Genomic DNA, 15,791 nt, shown 5'->3' with positions numbered 1-15,791 from the left:
CCCAACCCACAGCTGGAAAGCCAAAGGAGGAGAGCCTACCACCTCCAGAGGAAACCTGTTCAACTGAGGAACTGCCCTAACTAGCTGATGGTATAAAGATCTTAAATAAACATTTTAAAAGCTCTCAAGGACAATAGACTGATCTTAAAAAAAAAAAATCCTGGCAAAAAGATGTGGGTGCGATCCAATTTCTCTCTGCCCCCTCCCCCAAACGACACGCCCCAACACTGTAAAGCATTTTTAATTACAATTTGTATAATATGTATAAATAAATATTACATTCTTTCAGTGTACAATGCATACTAGGCAAATCCTTGTTTTTTGTTTTGTTTTGTTTTGTTTTCTTTAAAAAAAGAAGTCCAACTATGCTACAGAGTTTGGGGATCTGTTGTGTCTGGGCAGTCAAAGAAGCGAAGAAACTTATTGAGCCATCCCGACGATCGTTGTAATGGGAAGCTGAGGGCGTGCCTTCCGAGTAAACCAATCAGGACGGAGCTTTCCAAAGATGTTGAAAAACGTGAAGATACCATAGAGACTTCCCGAAGACGGTCAAGGGTTGGAACAGGGGTCCTCTTGGTTTGTTCTCTGCTGCCCCTAGTGGCCGACCACTGACAATTGCAGAATGAAAGGCTCCTTGGGTTATGAGGTCCTTGCAGCCTTTGTGGACATTTCCCCTCCCCAGACAGCCCATTGGCTTCCATTGACCTGGCAGGACTCTAAAAACTTCCAGGTCACATGTGGACTTTTCCAGGTCACCAGTCAGCCAGTCTTTCTGCTTAGCTGGCTTCCAGTTATGGGATGGTTTTCCCTCTCGTCACCCTGCTTAGCTGCCTGCCTACTTCTTGGATGCCCCTTGGTGGCCAACGTTACGCCACTGAACAAGTTTTGGACACAAAAGACGTCTCTCTGTCTCATTTCCATTAACCCTTTCTGCCCATCAAGTTGCAGCCAACTTAGGGCCGACCCCGTAGGGTTTAGCATTTTAGCATCTCTGTAACCTTTTTGAAAGCATCGCAAACTCCCTGCCTGTAGAAAGCTAGCCAGTTCTGCATTCAGGGAGGCCTATTTTTCAGTTTGTGAGAGAAAACAGTCAGATCCCCTCCCTCCAGCTTTTAAAGGAGAGGAAAACTGTACCACTATAGCTTTTCAAGGTCTAGGAGGAATAGGTAAAGGTAAAGGTATCCCCTGTGCAAGCACCGGGTCATGTCTGATCCTTGGGGTGACATCCTCTAGCATTTTCATGGCAGACTCAATACGGGGTGGTTTGCCAGTGCCTTCCCCAGTCATTACCGTTTACCCCCCAGCAAGCTGGGTACTCATTTCACCGACCTTGGAAGGACGGAAAGCTGAGTCAACCTTGAGCCGGCTGCTGGGATCGAACTCCCAGCCTCATGGGCAAAGCTTTCAGACGGCTGCCTTACCACTCTGCGCCACAAGAGGCTCTTATAGGAGGAATAATAATGCTTATTTGAGCCCAAAAAGTGATATGTTTACTGAGTTCAAGAAGAAGCCTTTCCTGCAGACCTAAAACTGACTCGGTTTCTGACAGACCGATGTCCTTCAGGGTTGAAAAGATTTCTGTGTCCCCTACACTCCTACAATCTGGATTGAAATTTGGCAGAATCAGCAGAGTGTGCAGGATCAGGGGGAGGTAGTTAACAGTCCTTCCAGGGGTCGGCTCCAGCCCTGATCTAGCCAAAATCCATTGATTTTAAATAAGCAACATATTGAAGTTGTTAATTTGTTTGCAAATCCACCGAGTCCTTCAAAGGACAATAGGAGATGCTACCGATTTAGTTAATGCTTATTATTATTATTTGGTCTGGAGAGAACTGATAGGATTCGGAAATTTTTAATCCCCACTAGCATGCATCAGGAGTAACGTATAAAAGGCAGAGCGGTGGAGAAAAAGAGGGTGGAGAAAGGGCCAAGCTTCCAAATTTCTGGGAGGGGAGAAGAAACTGGAATGCTATTCAATCACTGCTCTGCCACCCCTCCCATCCTCATCCCAGCTTCAGGAATGGAAGGCAGGTGGGTGATCCTAATGCCACCCTTTTTCTTCCCGGGTCCCCATTCGTGGTTTTGATGTTTTATTAGAAATATAAACACGTTTCCTATTTTTTAAAAAACTCATACTTTTCCTTTAAAAAGAAAAGAAAGAATACTTTGGGTACCTCGTGTGTAACTATTTTTCAGCCTTAACTGTCCGTTTCGAAGCCCCATCTCATCCTCAGTCCATGACATGGGCCACCTCATTTCTTCTTCTTCCAGGATCTGGAGGAGGGGGGAAAGGGGGGGGAAGGACTGCTGTCGCTCCACAGGCTGAGCGAACCTCCCTGCCTGATTACAAAATTTGCCTCGTTCTCAAGACCATTTGGTCCCCCGACCCGCCGTCCTCCTTTTCAGATCCTGATTACAAAATGTGCCTCGTTTGGTCCATGACATGGGCCACCTCATTTCTTCTTCTTCCAGGATCTGGAGCAGGGGGGGAAAGGGGGGGGAAGGACTGCTGCCCCTCCACAGGCTGAGCGAACCTCCCTGCCTGATTACAAAATTCGCCTCGTTCTCAAGACCGTTCAGTCCCCCGACCCGCCGTCCTCCTTTTCAGATCCTGATTACAAAATTCGCCATGTTCTCAAGACCATTCAGTCCCCCGACCTGCCGTCCTCCTTTTCAGATCCTGATACAGCTGAAGGCATCGAGGTGTGATTTGCAACCCCTCCCCCCAAAGCAACCCAAGACCCAGAGCTACGCTTCCTCTTTGAGGTTCTCCATGTAGTGTTTGGGTTTCCCAAGGTCCATATCTTGGCAAACCCATTTAATGTCATCTTCGTTGCAGTTGAGGATGGAGTTGACCGTCGGACAGCTGTCGTCCGGAGGGATTGTGGTGAACGTGGTGAACTTGACCCGCTTTCGCTTGGAGGTGGGCGAATGCAAGGGGAGAGCAAGCGTTTGCTCTTTCCCTGGGTTGCCCCCCGAGTCAGCCGACTTGTGCAGTTGGCTCTGGATGCTCCTCGTCATGATCCCGTTGAGGAGCTGGTTGCTCTCCTCCGAGCCTATCCCCCGGTCGATGTTTGTCGTCCGCTCGTCCTGCGGGGGCGAAATATCCACTTGGTTCTCCAGCAGTTCAGTTTCGTTCCCGAGCCACACCCAGTCATGGGAGTGGCTCATGGCGGTCTGTCCTTCCGCTGGAATTTGCTTGTGTCGATATTTCAACGTGAAGGTGGCACAGTTTATCAAGAAGACCAGAATGGCCAGGCAGAAGACCCCTAGGAGAGCGTACATCCCAATCTCCAGGTCACTGAGTCCCCTAGGGGCCTGCACAAGGTCATTGTCGTCCATGCCCCCGTCGTTTTTGGGGAGGTCGATCTGAGCCGGGAAGTTGGTGAAGTCTATGGGGATGTTCTGCAGCTGACCGTCATCTGAGAGCTTTTCCCCAGCCAGGTTGCTCTTCAGTACTTTGCCTTTGGTCATAGATTTCGCCGTGGTGCTGACTTTCTGTGCGGCGCCCTCCTCTCGTTCAGCAGACGAGCTCCCGTAGTATCGCCCATCTTGGCCATACCGCTCTTGGTCCAGCACCTTCTGCCTTCGGTCGCTCGCGTGGTTTTCTATCTCGTCCGCGTCGTAATCACTGTCGCCATGGGTGTTAGCGTTGTTCTGGCCGAACTTCACCTTGATGCTACCGTTGCCCACTGCCAGGACGCTCTTCCTCTTGGACTTCTGGCAAGCTTCCGAGATCATCATGTCCACTTTGACCAACGTGCCTTGTCCTTCGCCTTCTGCCGCCACCACTGGCCATTTTGAAGTAGAACTTGGGTGGGCCGAAATGACAGACTCATCCAGTGACGAAGCCAAAAGGGAGAAGTCTTTGGGATCATAGATGTCCAGTGGAGTCACGGAGCCATCGCTGAACTGGATCCAGGAGCTTAAGATGGCTTCCTAAAAGGAAAAAAAGCAGTGAGAACATTATCTTTTTAGCAAACCTTCATAGAATCATAGAGTTGGAAGGGGCCATACAGGCCATCTAGTCCAACCCTCTGCTCAACGCAGGATCAGCCCTAAGCATCCTAAAGCATCCAAGAAAAGTGTGTATCCAACCTTTGCTTGAAGACTGCCAGTGAGGGGGAGCTCACCACCTCCTTAGGCAGCCTATTCCACTGCTGAACTACTCTGACTGTGAACATTTTTTTCCTGATATCCAGCCTATATCATTGTACTTGTAGTTTAAACCCATTACTGCGTGTCCTTTCCTCTGCAGCCAATGGGAACAACATCCTGCCCTCCTCCAAGTGACAACCTTTCAAATACTTAAAGAGGGCTATCATGTCCCCTCTCAATCTCCTTTTCTCCAGACTGAACATTCCCAAGTCCCTCAACCTATCTTCATTGGGCTTGGTCCCTTGACCCCAGATCATCTTTGTCGCTCTCCTCTGTACCCTTTCAATTTTATCGACGTCCTTCTTCCTTATCCAATTGTGACTGATCTGCTTTTTATAACCTGCTTTTCGCTACCTGGAGGAGTCCCAAAGTGGCTTACAAACTCCTTTCCCTTCCTCTTCTCACAACAGACACCCTGTAAGGTAGATGGGGCTGAGAGTGCTCTGAGTAAGCTGCTCTATGAGAACAGCTCTAAGAGAACTGTGACTAGTCCAAGGTCAACCAATGGAGGAGTAGGGAATCAAACTCGGTTCTCCAGATTAGAGTCCATTGCTCTTTAACCACTACACCACTCTGACTCTTAATACAATAATACACAACAATCAAATATTGAAATACCTATCTGCTATCCCTGAATCAAATAATAATATTGATAATTTTTAACCTTCTCAACTCTATCAAAACATTAACGGCGTCGTCTCTTTTGGTTTAACTCTGTCCTGGTAATTTATGCAGGGATACGACAAGAGGAAGCTGCCCACCGCATCTCTGTGTGAGTTACTGTTCAGAAAAGGGTCTCATGCACAGAAGCGGGACGAGCTCCTTGACATGTCGCCAAGTCATACCTTTGCCCGCTTAAATTAATCTTTTGGGATGTCAGAGGAGTAAAGCGCCCCGTCAGTTTTAAGCCAGAAAAGAAGAAAGGGAACCAGGACCATCAGAAGTCAAGAGGCTGCTCGAAATCACCCCAGGGCTTCCCCATCCATTTACACTTCAGCACATCAAAACAATTGTGCCCAAAACCGCCATGGGAGGGGAGAGCCATTACCGCCTCATTAATGTCTCATCATCAAACAAACGCACAGCACAATATTGTCTTTCAGCGTTTGCAATTTGCTGTGCCCGCAGCTTGAAACAAAGGCAATCGCTACCCTTCCAGTCAAATTTCAAGCTTTTCAGAGAGAACAGCAAGGAGCATTTCTCTGTTTCAGGAGCTGGGGATGGAGTGAATATTTAATTTTCAAGCCATTTGCTGCCAGCTTGGCAAAGATAGCAAAAAGAGGGAAGGAGATGGTGGCACAGCAGGATGAGGGCAAGAGGGCCGGGTAAGTTTAAACGGGCGCGGCAGACGACGTCGAAACCCAGCCGGCTGGGGTAGCTTCAAAGCAGCAACGATGAGAACGATTTGTCAGGGAAGGAAGGGGAGAGAACAGTCGGGTTATCCTGACTTGAAGAGACTGCACACAAGCCAGATTGCGAACTGCAGCGCTCAGACAGCTCAGAAGAAAAGCACAGGGCTATCGCTTGGTTGGAGCTAGCGCTAGCACCTCCAACGACTTGCCAGAAATGCAATTGAACCCCGAACGAAATTTGCAAACACCGAAATTGAATCATGCATTAAACTGCAATTGTAACTCAACCCTGAACAAAATTCCCAAATGATTAAAACCACGAAGCCTACAGGGCAGAGAGAGAGAGAGAGAGAGAGAGAGAGAGAGAGAGAGAGAGAGAGAGAGAGAGAGAGAGAGAGAGAGAGATTGTTTGGAGATGATATATACACATGACAGGTGGGGCAATACCCGGCCTTGAAACAATGCCCGCCATTTTGTTATGCTATGTTATTGTTCTAATATGTTTTAATCAGTTATTTTAGGGGATTTTACTGTATTTTATTGTAAACCACCGCGAGACATTTGAGAGCAGCGGTACATAAATATAAATAAATATCGGGAGCGAATATCCTGGTAAAATGGGCACTATAGGTACACACGGTCAATAGATTCTACCATTCCCAACTGACATGGACACAGACAAAAACATAAGGAACACGTGCATACCGCCCTTCTATCAGAGCAGGCAGTATGGCATTGCACTGAGCTAAAGTAATTGCTCTCCATGCTATCAAATGAGCACAAATGGCCCAAGCTCGCCCAGCAAGATCCACAATTGAACAAGGTTTGAACCTGGATCTCCGGACGCTTGCAGATTTCAAAATCAGAGAAAGGGAAACAATGTCCATCACCCACTTCCCCTGATCCGCTCTCCTCCTCCACCGGGACGATATCCGAAGCAATGGCTTCTTTGTTATAAACCAGAGGTAGTCAAACTGCGGCCCTCCAGATGTCCATGGACTACAATTCCCAGGAGCCCCTGCCAGCATTCGCTGGCAGGGGCTCCTGGGAATTGTAGTCCATGGACATCTGGAGGGCCGCAGTTTGACTACCCCTGTTATAAACGCTTCTAATTTGCAAGTTGCGAGGTGGTGGAATTTGGGGATGAAAAAGGTCACCGGCTGTAACGCTCAGCAAAAAAATGACCCGACGGTTCTGAAATCCGCATACCTGGGACTGCTTGATGCTGGGGATTAACCACGGGGAATGGCGACCACTGCTGTCCCTGACTTATCAGCTGTCTGCAGGCGTCAAGCAGAAACGGCATCGTATACTTCCTGGGCACCCTTGGTATCTGAGCAACAGACACTGTTTCCGTTTGGCTGAAAACTGGGATCTTCAATTCTGTTCTCGTGCTGCTGCATCAGTGCTCCAACTATCCGTATTTAACAGGGACAGACCCTGGTTTCTGGACCCTCTCCCAGGCAAATCGAGAGCCAGCTTGGTGTAGTGGTCAGGAGTGCGGACTTCTAATCTGGCATGCCAGGTTTGATTCCCCGCTCCCCCACATGCAGCCAGCTGGGTGACCTTGGGCTCGCCACGGCACTGATAAAACTGTTCTGACCGATCAGTGATATCGGGGCTCTCTCAGCCTCACCCACCCCACAGGGTATCTGTTGTGGGGAGAGGAAAGAGAAGGCAAATGTAAGCCACTTTGAGCCTCCTTCGGGTAGGGAAAAGCGGCATATAAGACTCCAACTCCTCCTCCTCCTCCTCCTCCTCCTCTTCTTCCTCTTCTTTCTTATTTGGTCCTCTGTCCCATTTGGGGATACCCTTCCAAATCGCTTATCAGGTGATATAACTGTATACGGGCATGTTGAACTGACTCCCCTTCCCCAAAATGACCAATGATGGCCTGGAGGGGGTCGGAAGGGGAGGGGCTCCAGGTGGGCGTGTCCACAGCTCTGCTTCCCAACCATATTCTGCATAATCACCCCACTTCTGGGGTTTCTCAAAGCCTGAAGAAAGTTTCAGGGGTTTCTTAACGGTAAAAAAAGGTTGAGGAAGGCTGGTGTAGAGACAATTGCGTCCCCTATAATCTCTCATGGGAAGAGAAGGTGGCTTGGGTTCTTCGGCCATGAGAAATGAAGGCTGCATTCAGACCTGGACTGCCCTCGTGGAGGTCCCGCAGTCTTCATCCTTCTTCCGTGGGGTTCTGCCGTCACTCAGAATGATAGAGCAGACCGTATGTAGCCTGCTTCCCGTCAATGCTGGATTCCAATAAATCATGATGGGGTCTGAGGGTCCTTGGTGACAGCCAAGGGGAAATGCCATTCGTTTACCGAGAGCGGTGGGGAAATCGGGAGAGGGAGGAACGGAGGGCCAGACAGCTTCCTCCCTTGAGTGATTTGTTTATGATTTGTAATTAACTGGCCCAGGGAGATTTGTCACCCCGGCGTTGGCAGGGTGTCCCCACCAAGGTAGAAGTTCTCGAGAGGAGATGGTTCGAATCCATCTTCATTCCTTGATGGTAATTGGAGGAGCTTGTCAGAGAATCGCTGGAGGGGGGGGATTTATTGGCAGAGTGCAGCTAAATGTGCAGAAACAGCTTTTTGAAGGACACACCACTACATCATTCCTGGGCCGAGAAACATTTTATCTTCCTTTTTGGGGGGAGGGGAGATGATTTCCAGAATATCTATATGTGAGATTTAGCTGGAGGTAGTTGGCTCTTTCGCTGGTCCCATCAGCCCAGAAATTATTTAGACTCCATATTGAGACTGCCAGCTGGGGATGGATGACATTTGGGGTGGGGAGGGACTTCAGTGGAGTGGGCGGGATTTGAGGTGGGGAGGGTACCTCAGTGGAGTGGGCGGGATTTGAGGTGGGGAGGGGCTTCAGTGGAGTGGGTGGGATTTGAGGTGGGAAGGGACCTCCATGAAGTATAACTCCTTAACCCATATAAAAATATGTACAGCAGTCAATAAACTCCAAAGGAAGAGCTGTAAAGTATCAGAGTCCCTTAATGAAAGAAGAGGTCTAGTTTTCAGCCATTAGCTCTCTTCCAAAGGCTGCCCCAAATGTTCAGTGCTGTGTTTCCTTATTAGTGGGCTGTGTTGCAAGGAGGGAAGCAGAATATAATTTTCACAATAATACAGACTTTCAACCTCTGCCGAGCTCCATCTAGACTGGGTTTATCCAACTCAGGACCTGCTTAACCCCCGTTCATGGCCGGGAGACCTGCTGGAAGGAAGAGAACCGAATCAGAGCCCGCCCACTACCTGTTTGGGGGTGTGAAGAAGTTCCTGGGCTGCTGCGGTTACCACGATGGCCCGGCTGCTCGCCGCGCTGGGCTGAAGGAAGAGCGACAACCCTGCAACCAGCTGCACCCCCATCTCCGCGATGGTCACTTTGTCGTCCAGCACCGTCACCGTCTTCTCGGCCAGGATGGAGTCTGACAGCGGAGAGAGGACCTTTGGGGGAAGCCAGGAAGTGATCCAGTTAGAAAGGAGCTCCACAGCGACTGCCTCCTCTGAGGATCGGGGGTGTTCGGGGGCTCTGAACATCTCGCCAACCCATCAGCATGGCTCCCTGGGGGCCTACTTGGTTCTCACTAGGACAGGAGGGGTATCAGCCAGTGGGTCTTGAGGATATCCAGTTTTTACAGCTCATTCAGATTACAGAGATGAGTCCCCCTGGGAAAAAGGGTGCTCTGGAGGGTACTATGCCTCACTGAGGTCATCCATCCATCCATCCATCCATCCATCCATCCATCTTCATTCATTCATTCATTCATTCATTCATTCATTCATTCATTCATTCATTCATTCATTCATTCATTCATTCATTCATTCATTCATATTCCCATAACTGGCTCATGGCGGTTAACAAATCGGCAATCCATACAGTTTAAAATTCCCCATAAAAAAGAAATTACAAGATATAGCAAATGGTGGTGACCTAATATAACCATCTTCCCTGTTCCGGGCATCAGTCAACGTAGATGTGATAATAACTGAAAGCATAACATGAGACGGAATAAACTCGGCTGGAGGATGAAATTAGGCCCCTACACAGTCTAGCACTGCAGTTCAACAGGGCCTTAGGAGGAGGGGGGGGGGCTTGGCCTCCCCAGGCTGCATTCCCAAATTTCCAGGAGCTTCCCAACCTGGATCTGGTGACTCTATTCTCCTTCCTGTGCTGGCAGCCAGTGGAACTTGGGGATCCCCTGGAATTACAGGTCATTTCCAGACTACGGACAGCAGTTCCCCTCGAGGAAATGGGTGATTTGGGGGGAGGACTTAAGGCCTCCCTTTGATGTTGCTTCCTGGAGCTGGGCTTCCAAGGTTGACTGCCTCTGCACGATGGAGCAGGCTTAGGGACATGGTTGCAACCTCGTGCAGTTGTTGGGAATTCGGCTTGGGTCTGCTCTCACTTCCTGTATTAAGAAATGCTGTTTGCTTGTCTATAACTTTCCACCTACGATGGAGCACAGGGGAAATGGCTCATAGATATGCTCAGAAATTACCTTTGGGCTAAGATTCTAGGCTGCTGCGACTTCAAGGCGTGACAAGAACAAAAAGGGAACAAAAACCCGACTTGAAAATAAACAGTCAGGAACCCAAAGGGGGAACAAAACAAAGCAAAAAAAAATGGAGATGAGGATGCAAATATTATTTAGCGTGCGTTAAGGAGATTAAAAACAGCTTTAAAATATAAAAGTCAGATTCTGATTTTTATATTTTAAAGCTGCTTTTAATCTCCTTAACGTGCACGGCATAATAAATTTTTCTATTCTCATTTTAATGTTTTTGATACAAGCAGGCGTGGGAGGGGGGCAGGTTCAGGGAATATGCTTTGTTTATTCTAAGTTTGAAGTGATTTCTGGTGGGGGGATCACTTGGGCATGGAATTGGGGTCACTGTGGGTGGGCAGGTAGTGGTGAGTTCCTGCACTGTGCAGGGGGTTGGACTAGATGACCCTGGAGGTCCCATCCAGCTCTATGATTCTATGGTACGTGCTGACCCAGTGACCTCATGCCACATCAGGGGCTCCACAAATCCCGGTTGGGAATCCCTGCTCTAAAGGGTATGAGTCTGCTAAGGGGGAGCGATCCTATCCATCGGATGCAGACTCCGGCGACTGGTGACTTCTGGACTGACCTGGACCATCGTCATGCCGACCTCCTGCCCAATCAGAACCTTGCCTCCCTGCAGCTCGGCCACGTGAGGCTCCTCCAGCTTCATAAAGTCGGCCACCAAATCGGTGATGTCGAACTGCCAGTCGGAGCCCAGCAGGTAGCTCAGCTGGCCCCACGGACTGGCGTCTTCGGCGACAAACTGGGTGAAAACTCGCACCATGGCGTGCTGGTACTGGAGAGCACAGCCCCGCCCCTTCCGCTCGTCCTCGTCCTCGTCGTCGCTGTCCCGGGTTTGCCTGCGAAGCGAGAGGGACAATTATAGCTATTCCCAACCGCGCAGGCATCCGGTAGGCACACTCTAGAGGGGGGGTCCCCAACAGGGTGCCCGGGGGCACCACGGAACCCCCCGCCTGTCTTGCTGGCCGCTGTGTCCTTTTAGAAAGGAGAGGTTTCATAGACGGGGAGGTAGATCTCCACAGACCCGCGAGGGAGTTAGGCTGCCCATCCAACGCCCCCGACTCACCTCTTGTTGGAAACGATGGGGACCCTCCAGCCCTTGATCTGGCTCAGCTCGGTGTCGGAGACCTCGATTTGAAGAGGGAGGCGAGGCACCCACACCGTGACCAGCAGGGGGGCGCTCAGGTACTGGTACGTGAAGTTCACCATGGCGTTCACCTTGCCTTTGACTTCCTTGCCGTTGACGAAAACATAGTCGCACCGGTCGGAAACCTGGAGGAGGGGGAGGGAGAGGCCGTCACAGCAGAGAGCATGCTGGCACTTAAATGGGTTGTTGGCATATTTCCCCACAACATCCCCTGGCTTTCAAGGAGCTGTGGGTAGGGAAATGATTGGAGTTTGCAGGGAGGTGGCCAAGTAGGGAGGAATTTGGGGCAGGGAGGACCTGAGTGGGCCATGATGCCTTTGAGTCTGCTCTATAAAGCAGGGGTGACCAAAATGTGGCTCTCCTTGTGGGTTCATGGTAGACACCAGAGGCACATAGAAACATTGAAAGAGTAAGTCTCAACTCAAAATTTTTGTTTTTACTATGTGCCTACTGGCATGTGGAGTTGATGGCACAAGGGAAAGGGGGAGGGGAGACACAGGTACATCAAATCCTGTGAGAAATCCATCGACTCAGACAAAAGACGGCAAACAAATTCATTTTGAGGCATCCAAACAGTTCCGCGAATGAGCCGGTGGGCGTTCAAAACAATCCTGCTTTTGACCATTAACACTAATTTAATAGACGCTTTCTAGCTACTTTAGCGTTTCTTCAGAAGTCAATTTCAGTTGGCTGACAGCACAGACGCTAGCCCGTCAGGGCTTGTGCTATCTGGTCTGCATACTCTATGCTGCCCCCAGATTCCTAGAGAATTTGCTCCTTCCTCATCCTGCGAAGGATTCTGAGATCTGCTCCTCTCCACCTCCTGTAAGTTAAATTTAACCAATGCATTCTTCCAAGCACTCGTGAGCACTGCCCACTGAATTGTTACGGAGATGTAAAGAGCAGCTGAGTTTTCATCACTTCTCACCACGTGTGGAGTGAACTGGTTCTTGCTTCCACATTCTTCATTAGTGCTCATAGACGATAAATCCTCGGGACAGTTTGGTGGGGACAGCGGGAAACCGAGTCAAAAGAATGCCTTCCCTAATAGCCCATTATCTATTTATAAGGATTTACATTTTGTTTAAAGCCGTCCAGCTATTTTTCTCAAATCCCTTTTCCGCCCTCCTGGGCACCGCAGTGGATTTATCATCAGCATGTAAATACAGCCCCGGAAATACAAGCGCGGCATTAGCATAGTCAATTTAAGAGTTATATCGGTAATCACTAATCAAAGTTGTAATTTACAGACCATTGAGTTTCCTCATTTATTACCTAGCCAAGTATGAGTGGGATGGAATGAGGTTTGTTGTTTTTTAATGGGGGGGGGACCCTCCAGAAGATATAAATCATTAAGAAAGATGCAGATAGGATGAAGTGGGCCGCCTGTGATGAAGTCGTTGTCATAGCGATCCCGAAAAGTGTCGTAAACGCCAGGGGAGATCTCGCAACCTGTTCATCATGCCAAAGTGGCCGCCCATGGGGTTGGGGGGTGGGAGGGAGGGAGCATCCGCATTTCTCAAGACCCACGCCAGAACTGCCGAAATTGACAGCGAGACCAACGGGCAGCTTCAATTCCCACTACGTCCCCCCTCCCCAGATGTCAGGATTGTAGAATCTCTGTCATAAATTAGCCTGAGTTCCTCCATGTCAGTTATACTGCTTAATTGAACCTGGCGCCTGCTAGCCCCGGCCTTGTAGTTTGTAGCAATAAAATAGAATAGTGATGTTATTCTAACCTTATCTTGTTATGGGCACACAGGGTTGTTGTCAATTCTCTCAAGGATGGGAGTGTGGAATCCTGTTGTTGTTTCACATATGTCTTTTCTCACTAACCCCCCTCCTTGGGAACTGTCAAGTTTTGGGCGGGAGAAATGTATTGATAAGCTGAGGCAAATCTGGCTTCGAGTCAGATTTGACTTTCAGTCCAATGCGTATAGTGCTAATCAATAAAACTATTTTCTTTTGAATAAGTTTTGTTGTGAGTTTCCTGTGCGTCTGACATCAAGTCAAATCTCACAACTCCTTTCACCTGCAAAATGCAGGGCGAGGGACATACTTTTTCCGAGCAGGGAGAGGGCCTGGATTGGGACCTCTCCCAGGGCGACGGCGCGAGTGCCGGCCCGCACAGCTCGGGCTTGGGAACCTCCCCGCACCAGGAGGCAACTGCAAAGTTTCCTAGGGTTCGCTAATTTTTACAGGACTTTCATCCCCAATTTTGCCAAAGTGGCGCTGCCCCTCACTGACTTGTTGAAAACCAAACAAGGGGGAAAAACGGCGAGCCGCCCGGGGACGCCCCTTCTGTGGACTCCCCCCTGTCAAAACGCATTCGACAAACTAAAGTTATTGTTTACGTCCGAACCCGTACTGGCCCATGCTGACCCTTTTAAGCAATTTACTGTACAAGTAGACTCCTCGGACGTAGCAATGGGGGCCGTGATCCTCCAAGAGGGGGAGGACGGAAAGTTACACCCGCTGGCCTATCTGTCAAAGAAATTCTCGGGGGCAGAGCGAAATTGGGCAATTTGGGAAAAAGAGGCGGCTGCAGTAATATTGGCCCTTTCCACCTGGAGGCATTGGCTAGGAGGATCCGCGATCCCATTTGTAGTCTGGACGGATCATAAAAACCTTCAGGCACTTAAGCAGCCCCGATCGCTTTCCGCCAAGCAAATGAGATGGGCAGAGTTTTTCGCCCGTTTCAACTTCTCCCTAAAGCATCTGCCGGGTAAAATGAACTTTTTGGCAGATGCATTATCACGCCTGCCCCAGTACAACAGCAAACGAGACCCATTGGTGGACACCGTTTTCACCCCCGCCCAAATAGGGATGGCCGCCGTGACGCGCAGCCACGTAAAGACTGATACGCCCATCCCAGGGGGCTGGGTCCAGAAGGAGATGTCACAAGATCCGGAGTTTTGCTCCCTCCGCCCTGATCTGACTGAGAAGGGGGGGCTCTTTTTTAAGGGTGAGAGACTCTTTGTTCCTGTTGCGGCCAGGGGAAAAGTTTTGAAACTTTGCCACGACGCAAAAACTGCTGGACACTTTGGTTTTGTAAAAACTCTGCACCTAGTCAGGAGACAATATTGGTGGCCGTCCCTGCGCAAAGATGTGGAGAAATATGTGCAGGGATGCCCTATTTGTATTGCCTCAAAACCGGTTGGAGGCAAGAAAAAGGGGCTATTGCAACCACAGCCCACCCCCTCTCGTCCATGGACAGATGTCACTATGGACTTTATTACGGACCTCCCTCCCAGCCATGGGAACACCGTTATATGGGTGGTAGTGGATGCTTTTTCCAAACAGGCTCACTTCATTCCCTGCACGGGGGTGCCTTCAGCACCAAAATTGGCTTCTCTTTTCATTGAACACGTGGTACGTCTGCACGGGATCCCGACACGTGTCCTGACGGATCGGGGCCCCCAGTTCGTTTCTAAGTTTTGGAGGGAACTCCTGAGACTTTTGGGGGTGGAGCAAGCCCTCACTTCAGGCTATCACCCTGAATCAAATGGCCAGACCGAAAGAGTAAACCAAATCCTGGAACAGTACTTACGTTGTTTCATCAATCACCAGCAGGACAATTGGGTCTCTTTACTACCGATGGCTGAATTTGCCTACAACAATGGGGTTCACGCCTCAACTGGGGTATCACCTTTCAAAGTAGTGTATGGGACTGATTTAGCAACAGCCCCCACCTGGGAGCTCCACTCCACTGAGGCTCCTGACATAAATAAATGGGCAGCCACCATCAGTACAGGTTGGCCAGAAATTGTAGCTAGCCTCAAGGAGGCAAAACAAGCCTATAAAGCTCAAGCGGATAAGAAAAGAGTACCTGCACCTGACTGGAAAGTAGGAGACCTGGCCTATTTGTCTACTAAGAACCTGAGGTGCCAACAGAAGTCAAAGAAACTTGGCCCTAAATACGTGGGGCCATTTAAAGTGATAAAACTGATTAATACTGTGACTGTTGAGCTAGCTTTACCAAAGACTTATAGGAATGTGCATCCGGTTTTTCATTCCAGCCTGCTGCGGAGAGCTCCGGTCCCTGACGAGTGGCACCCTCCTCCAGACCAGCCTGTGCCAATTTTCATCGATAAAGACACCCACTATGAAGTCAACCAAATTTTAGACTCTCGTTTGCACAAGGGTCGCCTTCAATATCTGGTCGATTGGAAAGATTTCCCCTCGGGGGACAAAGAGTGGGTGGAGGCAAGGAATGTGAAGGCACCCCGCCTCCTCCGGGCTTTCCATCGAGCATTCCCGGATTGTCCTCGCCCGGTAGATGCCGGCTAGATGGAGGAGTGAAGTTAGTTTTAATGCGGAGGGATGTCAGGATTGTAGAATCTCTGTCATAAATTAGCCTGAGTTCCTCCATGTCAGTTATACTGCTTAATTGAACCTGGCGCCTGCTAGCCCCGGCCTTGTAGTTTGTAGCAATAAAATAGAATAGTGATGTTATTCTAACCTTATCTTGTTATGGGCACACAGGGTTGTTGTCAATTCTCTCAAGGATGGGAGTGTGGAATCCTGTTGTTGTTTCACATATGTCTTTTCTCACTAA

The 15,791-nt window shown here is 49.4% G+C and overlaps 2 protein-coding genes across 4 annotated transcripts in view; both read right to left on the bottom strand.

Moving 5' to 3' along the window:
* LOC143823215 (uncharacterized) overlaps window positions 1-15,791 on the bottom strand; it is a 575,613-nt gene that overhangs the window by 294,218 nt on the left and 265,604 nt on the right. The window lies entirely within an intron of this gene.
* TMEM132C (transmembrane protein 132C) overlaps window positions 226-15,791 on the bottom strand; it is a 156,367-nt gene continuing 140,801 nt past the window's right edge. For all 3 annotated transcript variants that reach the window (XM_077307995.1, XM_077307993.1, XM_077307994.1), the window contains exons 6-9: window positions 11,153-11,358; window positions 10,652-10,925; window positions 8,771-8,962; window positions 226-3,939 (exon numbers count right to left, since the gene is read on the bottom strand). In XM_077307995.1, coding sequence (XP_077164110.1) covers window positions 2,749-3,939; window positions 8,771-8,962; window positions 10,652-10,925; window positions 11,153-11,358 — 1,863 coding nt within the window. In that variant the 3' untranslated portion in view covers window positions 226-2,748. The remainder of the gene's footprint in view (window positions 3,940-8,770; window positions 8,963-10,651; window positions 10,926-11,152; window positions 11,359-15,791) is intronic.

Source organism: Paroedura picta, chromosome 13, assembly GCF_049243985.1.
Source record: "Paroedura picta isolate Pp20150507F chromosome 13, Ppicta_v3.0, whole genome shotgun sequence".
Taxonomy (NCBI): domain Eukaryota; kingdom Metazoa; phylum Chordata; class Lepidosauria; order Squamata; family Gekkonidae; genus Paroedura; species Paroedura picta.
The sequence above is the reverse complement of the archived record's forward strand: the minus strand, read 5'-3'. Positions and strand labels throughout refer to the sequence as shown.